The sequence below is a fragment of the Prunus dulcis genome, chromosome 4 (assembly GCF_902201215.1).
Source record: "Prunus dulcis chromosome 4, ALMONDv2, whole genome shotgun sequence".
In the NCBI taxonomy this organism is placed as follows: Eukaryota; Viridiplantae; Streptophyta; class Magnoliopsida; order Rosales; family Rosaceae; genus Prunus; species Prunus dulcis.
The window spans coordinates 12,113,423-12,124,788 of NC_047653.1; the positions used below are offsets into that span (position 1 = coordinate 12,113,423).

General features: G+C 38.2%; 1 protein-coding gene across 2 annotated transcripts; it reads left to right on the plus strand.

Annotated features, from left to right (window-relative positions):
- The first annotated feature begins 222 nt into the window (after positions 1 to 222).
- LOC117624017 (G-type lectin S-receptor-like serine/threonine-protein kinase At4g27290) lies at positions 223 to 3,838 on the plus strand. 2 transcript variants are annotated; one of them, XM_034355130.1, is made up of 8 exons: positions 223 to 1,635; positions 1,817 to 1,951; positions 2,217 to 2,374; positions 2,448 to 2,658; positions 2,770 to 3,007; positions 3,080 to 3,230; positions 3,333 to 3,654; positions 3,730 to 3,838. In XM_034355130.1, the coding sequence occupies exons 1-7, from the start codon at positions 363 to 365 to the stop codon at positions 3,636 to 3,638; spliced, it is 2,472 nt and encodes an 823-aa protein (XP_034211021.1). In that variant the 5' UTR covers positions 223 to 362; the 3' UTR covers positions 3,639 to 3,654; positions 3,730 to 3,838. The 2 variants fall into 2 exon arrangements, with proteins under 2 accessions (XP_034211021.1, XP_034211020.1); XM_034355129.1 differs by lacking the exon at positions 3,730 to 3,838 and having other exon boundaries at positions 3,333 to 3,664.
- Positions 3,839 to 11,366: the final 7,528 nt, after the last annotated feature.

Here is an 11,366-nt window from a genome sequence, read left to right on the forward strand (position 1 = left end):
ATCCAACTTTCAATTTTATCCGAAATTGAAGGAGTCCTCTCAAGAGGTAGAAATCCAATCGGAGCAATGGTGTTGACTTGACTCCTTCCTATTCTCCGAAGCAGATTGACCCAGGAGAGGAAGGCAAAAAAGGGACCAACAGCTCCAGCTACTTGTATTAAAGCTATCTACATTATTGTTTTTTTCCTCATTGACAAACCCTATGATTTTCTACATGTCCAAGATTTGTTGGGAGCTTTAATGGAGACATTGAATGCGCCTGAAATCTTTGGTTAGCTTACAAGAACAGCAGTCAAGAAATTTCCTAAAATATTTCACTTATTTGAAACTTGAATTCTCCTACTCATGCAGAAAGAAGAGCTATGAAAATCTTTACAATGCTCTTTGTCTTTACATCACTTCTGTTCTCCATTCTAAGTATCTCCAACACCAAAGACATCATCACTCCAAGTGTATCGATCAGAGATGGAGAGACCCTTGTTTCCTCCGGTGGAAGCTTCAAATTAGGATTCTTTAGCCCTGGCTATTCGAGTAACCGATACTTGGGAATATGGTACAATGAAATATCTCCTCTGACGGTTGTATGGGTGGCCAACAGAGAAAATCCACTTACTCATCTCTCAGCAGGAGCTTTGAATATCACTAATCAAGGAGCTCTTGTTCTTTTAAGTGACACAAATAGAAATAGCATTATTTGGTCATCCAACACTTCAAGAAAATTCATAAGGAAACCAGTTGGTCAGCTCCTAGAATCAGGAAATCTTGTTGTGAATGATGGAAATGAGCTTGTGTGGCAGAGCTTTGATTATCCAACTGATAATTTGCTACCAGGAATGAAGCTTGGCTGGAACTTGAAAACCGGGCTAAACAAAGTTTTGTCTTCTTGGAAAGATGCAGATGATCCAGCTCCGGGCGAATTCTCATTTTCCATAGATCGTAGTGGATACCCTCAACTGGTTGTTAAGAAAGGTCTCAGAGCACAGTATAGGTTGGGTTCATGGAATGGCCTTGGTTTTACGGGGAGTCCTGAACTTAGATCTGCGAATGAATTATTTAAATTCGATTTCGTGTTGAATGAGAGTGAGGTCTCTTACAAGTTTGAGCTCCTGAAGGATGAATTGCATTCAAGATTACTGCTGAACTTGTCTGGTGGCTTGCAGCGGTTCATGTGGGTTGATAAATCACAGAGCAATAACATAATTTACTCTGCTCCGGTAGATCGGTGTGACACCTATGATTTATGTGGTGCATATGCATTTTCTTTCTGCAAGCTTGGTAGTGATCCTCAATGTTCATGCTTACAAGGTTTTGTACAAAAGTCTCCAAGGTACCAGAATTCGAAAAACGCATCTTTGGGGTGTGTTCCTAAAACTCCACTGGGTTGTAGTAACGGATTTCAGAATTTCACTAGAGCGAAATTACCGGATACATCTTCGTCATGGACCAATAGTAGTATGTCCCTCGAGGAATGCAAGAAGATGTGTTTGAGAAACTGCTCTTGCACAGCATATGCAAATTTGGATATTAGTGAAGGAGGAAGTGGATGTTTGCTTTGGTTTGGTGAGCTCATTGACATAAAAGAATTCGACTCTGGTGGGCAAGACCTTTTTGTCCGGACAGCCCTCTTGGGATTAGGTACTTGGTTTTGTTTCATGTTCTTTCAAGTTAGTTTCTTCCTTACTTTTTTTCTGGTATTGTTTAAAGGATGTTATGTTGAGCACAAGGGAAAGGCTGCACTAATGATTAACGAATTATTTGATTTTAACTTTTAGTTGTAACTTGGAACACTGATCTAAATCTACGTGTGATCTTTCAGATGACGTCAAGACAAGCAAGCCCTCTGGTGTGAAGAAGAAAGTGGCAATCATAGCCAGCGTCGGGCTGCTAGGCATGGGAATGATAATACTAGGATTGGTTTTTTACAAGCGGAAAAAGAAATTGAAAGCACAAGGTAGAAATTAATTAACATCACCATTTTATTGATCATGTGTTACACAGAGTTCTCTGTTTTTCTTTTTCTTTTTTGTTTTTTTTGGTTTTGTTTTTGTTTTTTGTTTTTGTTTTTTGTTTTTTGTTTTTTGTTTTGGTTGTTGTCACGCTTTTGACTAAGAGTAGGAGAGGACAAAATTCTGGAAGGTGATAGATTTTTTTTTATCCTCCCTTTCTCTTCCTGTTTTGGAAGAATCATGAACTTATTGCTTCATCAACTGTCTCAGGAAAAATGAAAAACATACGTGAAAAGAACTTTGATTTTGAATGCGGAAATGAAGACATGGAGCTGATAACATTTGATTTGGCCACCGTATCTAGAGCCACTGATAATTTCTCAAACAATAACAAGCTGGGAGAAGGTGGTTTTGGACCAGTATACAAGGTAACAAAGTATAATGTGATGTATTGTAGTTCAAAAATATATCTCTCAACTTATTGGAAATGATGCTTTCCAGGGCACACTGATAGAGGGGCAAGATATAGCAGTCAAAAGGCTTTCAAAATGTTCGGGGCAAGGAATTAAAGAATTCATGAATGAAGTAATATTGATTGCTAAACTTCAACACAGAAATCTTGTAAAGCTTCTTGGTTGCTGTATTGAGGGAGACGAAAAAATGTTAATTTATGAATACATGCCCAACAAGAGCTTGGACTACTTCATATTTGGTTTGAACCTCCATCAACTAGCACTCCCATCAGTCTTTTCATAATTCCTCTTAAATTTTTTTTTCTGAAATTAAGTGTAGATTAAACTAACTTTTATGATCAATTGGTCAGATGATACAAGAAGTAAATTCCTCAATTGGGATCAATGCATCAATATCATCGGTGGAATTGCTCGAGGACTTCTTTATCTTCACCAAGATTCTAGACTGAGGATAATCCATAGGGATCTTAAAACCAGCAATGTTTTGCTAGATAAAGATATGAATCCAAAAATATCTGATTTTGGCACGGCTAGAGCATTCGGGGCAGATCAAACTGAGGAAAATACTAATAGAGTGGTTGGAACTTAGTAGGTAGCTCTGAACTTGTCTCGTACATTTTATGTTGTTGGTGAACTCGTAACTCCAACTTAATTTTGCAGTGGCTACATGTCTCCTGAGTACGTAGTTGATGGACTCTTCTCAATCAAATCCGATGTCTATAGCTTCGGCGTCATGGTGCTCGAGATAGTGAGTGGGAAGAAGAACAGGGGATTTTATCATCCAGAGCACAAGCTTAACCTTCTCGGACATGTAAGCTTTATTAAAGAACAACTTGTTCAAGCTTACTTCATATGTTTTTTTTAACATGGGAAGGAAGGAAGAGCATTATAACATAAATTTAATTAATTTCAGGCATGGACTCTATGGATTGAAGGAAGGCCATTGGAAGTACTGGATAAGGTGTTGGATGGCTCGTGTCCTCTACCAGACGTGTCGCGATGCATTCACATAGCTCTGTTGTGTGTGCAGCAACAACCAGAAGATAGACCAAACATGGCATCTGTGGTGCTGATGTTGGGTGGTGAGGGTTCATTGCATGCTCCCAAACAACCTGGTTTCTTTACTGACAGGAACCCAGTTGAAGCAGATTCTTCATCCACCAAGCGTGAATCACACTCAATAAATGAGATGAGTGTAACGCTGTTGGAGGCAAGATAGAACATCTTTTCCTCAAATACGATATGGACCTAATAATTATATACATATTGTGTTTTTTTTTTTTTTTTTTTTTTTTTGGAAATTTGCACAAATACGATATGGACCTAATAATTTTTCTTTTTTACAATTTACCACCTATATTTATTCCAAATGTACCATTTCCGTTGAATTTTATGTTAAGTGAAGTCACATGAATCATGATAAGAAAATGCTATTTTCTACAGATATTTTATCAAAATAGAGTGCAGAAACAAAATTGCTAGTCATTTCATGTGAATGCTCATTTTTAGTTTTCAAAGCAAACAAGGGCACATTTGTAACGTACTTTAGAAATGAAAGTACTCATAGTAAAACTTAAGAACTCATATGCGGTACACGCTCACTCTCTGCAGTTGAGTTAGGTCAATTCACCAAAATAGAAATTCGTTTCTTCTTATTTTCGAGCACTTTTTATGATAGGTATGGTCTATTTCTAAGGTACCATTTTAAAATCATCTCTCTAAATAGAACTATTACAAGCAAATCGATAAATTTATTATTTTCATTAAATACTGAAATGGCCACACTACTAATTAAATAGCTAAACTAGTTTTTTTATTTTATTAGTTCTTTTAGGAATGATAATTATGAAAATGTAAAAAGACTTCTATAAAACAGGGATGGCTCATATTTTTGCAAACGGGGATAGCAGCCGTCATTTTCTTCCCTTTTCTACCTTTTTTAACTCTTTGGCTTCTTCCTTTTGTCCCCGTTGTTCAATGTCATAATTGCAATCGCTCATTTTTACGAGAAGAGTTGCAACGGGATATTTGTTAGTTGGTTTCAGACCATTCTGGAAACTCAGATTACAGTGATGATATTTGAACGCTGCAGATGAAAACAACAATGCCGTCACTTTCTGTGTCTTTGACAATCTGCAAGTGCCAAAAGTTAAGTACCCAAAACCCAAATTTTCTCTTCTTTGAATTCTATTTTGAAATTTCAAAGTTAAACGAACTAAATGGCCAAAGATTCTGAGAGAAAAAGCTCAAAATTCTTTTAGCTAAGGCAGAAGCAATGTGAAGTCTTGGGTTGATTTTCGTCTGATCTGACTGATAATGACTGGGATTTCCGTACACAAGAAATTTTGAACAAGAAAAAACCCAGCAGTAAAAGAACGGAAAACTTTCAGTCGACAACGCGTTTTGTATTCAATTGCTGCAGGTAGTGCCTCACCCAATGGTGGAGCCATCTAAGGCCCACATGAGTCAGCCGACCCTCCTCCAATTTATGCAACAAACGCATTTGTTATGTGTTATATTTGATTTTCTTGGGTTTCTTTTACAGATGACTCTTTTTTTAACTCTTTTTTTTTTTTTTTTTTGGGGGCAAAACTCTTTTAACTTTCTAACTCTAGTTAATTGTTATTCTTTACTTCTACAGTTTTTCCTATATTTATCTTTACTCCAATTTTTTCTTTTTAACTTCAATCTTTCTATTCTTTCATTTATTGAGTTCTCTTACAGTTTTTGTTATTGAATCGGCCATCAGTCAAGCAAATCTCCCAATACTAACTATTCAATTCTCTTTTGAGCAATGTATAATGATTTGATTTATGTCAAATTATTTTTTTGTAATTTATTACGAAATATAACAATTAAATTATACAATAAAAAATATATTATGTTATTATGGCCCTCACCATTGTGTTGTGCGCAACGGAAGCGAATTGCACTGGGTGGACAAGATCGACAAATATAAAAATAGAAAAATCCAAGAGACACAAGGATTTATACTAATTCAGCCTGTGTATAGCCTACATCCAGTTCGAAGATGGCAAGAACTTCCATTAATATCTCAAAGGAAATTAAACACTCTCACCTAGTCTAGGAGTTATAGTGTTTAACTCTCACATCCCAAATACACCCAAGTCGCTCACAAACAAATACCAAAGGAGAAAAATGACTACAAAAATATGAAGAACACTTATAAACAAAGATGTTCTTCACATCACCATCTCCTCATCATACAAAAGGTGCAGCAGCAAAGACACCATAATGCATGCGGCTTGTCCCATGACAAGAGCACTCTCTCACCTATTGTGCTTACCAAAACTGCCCACCCCTTTCTCTCTGCCAAGCCTTCATTATATATAACCAAAGAACTTGGTCCAACAGTTGCATGAGCACCTTCAAAGTCCTCCACAAAACAAGGGACGTTAATGCACCGAAACAGCTCAACCACCAGCATTGGAAAAGAAACCAGCCGCTCCTCTTTGGTGCAACACAGTGCGGCACACATAAACAAACACATAGATATTCTACTTCTCTCTTCTCTGTCTAAAGCTCACGGCTGCCACACCTATTAAATAAACCATTAGTTCATAAATATAGTAGCCAAATCGTGAATCAAGGGATAAACAAACACATGCCAATAGTGATCCATAGGCAGGCAGTCAACTTGCTTTTCCCATTTTCCAGCTTGCTTCACGTGGCTTTTGGTCCCCTCTTTTTTGACAAAGGCTGACTTCAACCATCATTCCCTTTCTTTGATAGCTTGCTCACGTGCTGCACGTCTTCCATTTGTATTTTTGTTAATATAAAATTCTATATAAAAAAACACTCTTACTTTGCTTGCTGCAAATGCATGAGAAAGGAAAGAATAATCTATTCCTTTCTCCAAGTGGACGACATGCAACGCAACCGAAATAGTAAACAAAACAATATTTGACCAATATTCAACACATTGATGGACTGACTCATGCGTGAATTAACAATAGTACTATATAGATGAAGCACGAGGCAAAGAAAAATCTTATCTTGACTTGTGAAAACCAACCATAGCACTATTTCTATGGTACCATTTTAAAATCATCTCTCTAAATAGAACTATTACAAGCAAATCGATAAATTTATTATTTTCATTAAATACTGAAATGGCCACACTACTAATTAAATAGCTGAACTAGTTTTTTATTTTATTAGTTTTTTCAGGAATGATGATTATAAAAATATAAAAAGACTTCCATGAAATGGGAATAGTACATTTCTATTTAAACTCCGCACTTCTCTTAGTTCACTTAATATTCTAAGTTCACTTCAACTTCTAATTCAAATTTTTACAATTTCTAAGAAAACCCCGCACTTCCTAAATACACACCCAGCAAAAAAACAAAAACAAAACAAAACTCATCAACCTCACACCCCAAGTTATAATTGATTCACAACCTTTGACGGTGGCTATACTTGAGGCCTTGTTCTTCGGTGAGAACATTGTGTTCCTTGGAGCTATAGGCCTTGTTCTTGGTGTAATTGGACTTTTACTTCTTGAGGTAAACCTTTTCTTCTCTTACATAGCGTTGTCAGTTTCATTCCATTGTATTTTGATTACTCTAGCCAATGCTTGCTTATTGCGATTTCCAATCTTGAATTCACAACTTTAATTGCAGACCAACAACATGTGAATGCACAACTTTTATTTGGTTGACAATGACGGTTTTCTTCCTCAACGGAAAATGCTTCCCAAGCATATTGAATGTATGTTTTGCCATTATCAACTGTTAATTCTTTATGATGTATTGTTAATTTGACATTGCTCTATAGAGAAACTTCCCTGAATTGGTAATTCTAATAGTTATCATAAGCTCTTCTGTCAGATACAACTGTAAGGCCATAGACAATGTTTTGTTCATTTCTTCATCGTGGATTTTCATGGGGTTGATCTTGATGCTAGAATAATTTAACTTGTGCAGTTAGGTTTGTGGGGAAACTTCTCATATTACATACCTCAATTGACAGCCCACAAGTCACTATTTGGGAATCTAATATTGGAAGAGAATAATTGTAATTGATAGTTACAATTGGTTTATACAAGAGTGTCTTATAGTGCACAAGGAAACAAGTCCTCCAATCTAGGAAACTTACTAGGAAAGTAAATCCTAATTACAACAGTATTGATATTAATTGATATTATACAAACTTATTTCCTAACATTCCCCCTCAAGTTGAAGAGTGGATATCAAGAACTCTCAACTTGTGAACAAGATTGTTGAATTCTTCTCCTCCCAACGCCTTAGTAAGAATATCGGCTAACTAAGAGGACAAACGCACATGTTGTGTAGCAATCAAACCTTCCTGAATCTTATCTCGAATAAAATGACAATACATCTCAATATGTCTTGTTCTCTCATGAAATACTGGATTAGCAGCAATATGTAAAGCTGCCTTGTTGTCACAATACAACAAAGCAGATTGGCGATGAAGGATGCACAAATCCTTGAGAAGGGATCGAAGCCAAGACACCTCACAACATGCTGCCACCATAGATCTATATTCAGCTTCTGCTGATGATAAAGATACAGTTTTCTGTCGCTTCGATTTCCATGAAATTAAAGAAGATCCCAGAAACACACAATAGCCTGTAGTAGACCTTCTAGTATTAGGACAACCTGCCCAATCAGAATCATAGAAGGCACGCAAAGTCAAGTCATTCTGAGAAGAAAACAATATGCCTTGACCTGGCGATTTTTTTAAATAACAAAGAATGCGGAGTGCAGCCTCCATGTGAGGTTTACGTGGGGCATGCATAAACCTGCTTAAGACATGAACAAAGTAAGTAATACCTGGCCTTGTGATGGTCAAATAAATTAAGTGACCAACGAGTCTTCTATAATGAGCTGGATCTTTAAGTAATTCACCCTTATCTGATAGCTTAAAACCTTTTTCCATAGGAAAATAAACAGGTGCCGCACCTAGGAGTTTTGCATCCTTCAAAATTTCAAATGCATACTTGCGTTGAGATAAGAAAATGCCCTGTTTTGATCTTGATACCTCAATCCCCAAAACGTATTTCAAATCTCCAAGATCTTTAGTACGAAAATAACGGTGCAAAAAATCCTTGAGTGCCGAGATAGCTATAAGGTCATTGCCCGTGATAACAATGTCATCAACATAAATCAATAATGTTGTGAAAGAGTGCTCCTTATGGCATGTAAATAATGAATAGTCGGCTTTAGACTGAATGTAACCAGTAGAACAAATGGCCTGAGAAAACTTAGCAAACCATTGATGAGAAGCTTGCTTTAAACCATAAAGAGATTTATGAAGGCGGCATACCAAGTTCTCCCCCTGTCGCCGAAGACCAGGTGGAGGGAGCATGTAGATTTCCTCATAGAGATCACCATGAAGAAAAGCATTGTTGATGTTAAGCTGATGAAGGGGCCAATTACGGGCTGCAGCAAGAGCAAGGAGGCAATGGACAGTGGGCAGTTTGGCAGTAGGAGAAAAAGTATCATGATAATCAACACCTTCGAGCTGAGTAAAACCTTTAGCAACTAACCGGGCTTTATATCGCTCAACAGAGCCATCTGATTTAAGCTTTATTTTATACACCCATCGACAACCAATGGGCTTCTTTCCAGCAGGTAACGGAGTAAGACTCCAAGTGTGGTTATCGGACAAGGCTTGCAATTCAGACTGCATGGCCTCTTGCCAATGAGATTGGGGAGCAGCTTCTTCATAAGAACTGGGTTTAACAATGTTACTGACTTTTGCAATGAAAGCAAGGTGAGCCGAGGAATAACGATGATATGAGAGATAATTGCAAAGCGGAAAACGTGTACCTTTAGTAGGACCCGGCAGTAAAGAAGACGAGTGATCAGGGATGGGCAACATGACCTGATTGCAGATGTAGTCACGTAAGCGAACATAAGGCACAGAGATGCATTCAGATTGGCGAAGATGTGGTGGTTCAGGTGTGGGTGCATAAGGACTGGTGGTGGGTGAACTATTGGCGCGCTCAGCTGGTGGGAATAATAGCAAAGACGGACCAGGCTCATCAAGCTCGGTGGTGGTGTCAGGTGGGGACAAAGGCATGGGATGTGGACTGGTGGGGGTTGACTTAGGTAAAGTAGTGGCTGGAGAATAAAAAATTGGGTCAACCAAGGAAAATGATGGAATAGCACGAGGAGTGAATTTATGTGTCACATGAACATTAGTGGCATATGCAAGACAACCAAAAACGCGAAGCTGAGAGAAATATGGTTTTTTGGAATAAAGACGTTCAAAAGGAGTGTTAAAAGAAAGAAGAGGAATAGGAAAACGGTTGATGAGATGAACTGCAGTTAAAACACATTCCCCCCAAAATTTGGAAGGAAGATTGGCCTGAATTTTTAAAGCACGAGCCGTTTCAAGGATATGGCGATGCTTACGTTGTACGACCCCATTTTATTGAGGTGTATAAACGCAAGAGTGTTGAAAAATGACTCCCTATTCATGAAAGAAAATTTGAAGAGAAAGAAATTCCCCTCCATTGTCGGCACGAAGTTATTTAATTTGGGAATTAAATTGAGTGCCAACAAAAGAAAAAAAAGGTTTTTAAAAAATGTTGAGTCTCATGTTTATGGCGCATTAAAAATACCCACGTAAAACGAGAATAATCATCAACTATTGTAAGAAAATAACGGGCACCAGAAATTGACGAATGCTTATAAGGGCCCCAAATATCACAATGAATTAAATCAAATGTTTTGACAGAGGAAATTGAACTTGTTCCAAAAGGGAGACGACTCTGCTTTGCCAAAGGACAAACATGACAAGCGTTATTAGAGACAAAAGGGAAATCTATTAAATGCTAGACATAAAATTTAATCTGGAGGAAGAAACATGGCCAAGACGACGATCCCAAAGGTCGGTAGTGGTGACAGTGTGGTTGCAGGATGAACGGTGAGACGGATATTGATAGGTTGTGTTGGGGGGTTTCTCCGCCAATAGTGCCACCAAATAATAAAGCCCACCATGTTGCTTACCCAAACCAATCGTCTTCCTCGTAGCAAGGTCCTGCAAAATACACCAATATGGGAAAAAAGTCACTGAATAATTCAAATTTTTTTGTAAGCCTACTACAGACATCAAATCTACTGTGAAAATAGGTACACATAGCACATCACGCAAAGTATAAGTAGAATTGAGAGGGAATGATCATGTTGTAGTAATTGAAGCCTTCTTCCCACTAGGCATACGAACCGGTTGCATAGAATGATCAATATTACGATGAACTAACAATTTTGGAGAAGAAACAATGTGGTCAGTCGTGCCACTGTCGATAATCCATCGTTGAAATTTTAATTTTGACAAACCTTTATTGGTGGCAGTGGCATTGTAAGAACCCAAAACAAAATATCTAAAAAGAAAGAAAATATCTAAAAAGTAAGGAAAATATCTTTTAGCAAAAAGACAAGTTTGCCCTTGCATATTTTAATGGGGGAAAATTTGACTTTTTAATCGAGAAAGAATTTGGGAATTTCGCTTACGTCATTGCGTAGAGCGCGGCGAAACGAGTTCGTAGACACGGAGTAGACACCTGAATCGGAGCCGTAACGAAGAAGATATGGTCTAAAAATTGCGAAGGGCAAAATGGTAATTCGGCCAAAAAGTCAGATTTTTATACACCTCTCTCTCTCTCTCCCGTCACTTCTCTCTCTTCCCTCTCTCTCCCTCGCGTCGCACCCATGCCTTGCGCCCGTTCGACTTCCAGGCGACGGCCCGGCCACCACAGGCCGAGCCGATCTCCGCCGTGGGTACCTACGGGTCTGCCTCCGTGTCGCCGTCAAGACCTGACCGACCTCCACCCCGGGGCCGCCCTGAGTTGGCCGGAAAACCATGTTTTCCGACGGAGGTTCCTTCGAAACCACCCGAACTTCCAGCTCAAAATTCTCCTTCGTTTCTCCACCAAATCGATCGAGTAAGGTAT

Excerpts from the sequence above, each read along its gene's own strand:
- LOC117624017 (XM_034355130.1), top strand. The coding sequence starts at position 363 with ATGAAAATCTTTACAATGCTCTTTGTCTTTACATCACTTCTGTTCTCC. Across the intron at positions 1,952-2,216 it reads AAAGAAATTGAAAGCACAAG|GAAAAATGAAAAACATACGT; the intron begins GTAGAAATTAAT and ends CAACTGTCTCAG. Across the intron at positions 3,008-3,079 it reads AATAGAGTGGTTGGAACTTA|TGGCTACATGTCTCCTGAGT; the intron begins GTAGGTAGCTCT and ends TTAATTTTGCAG.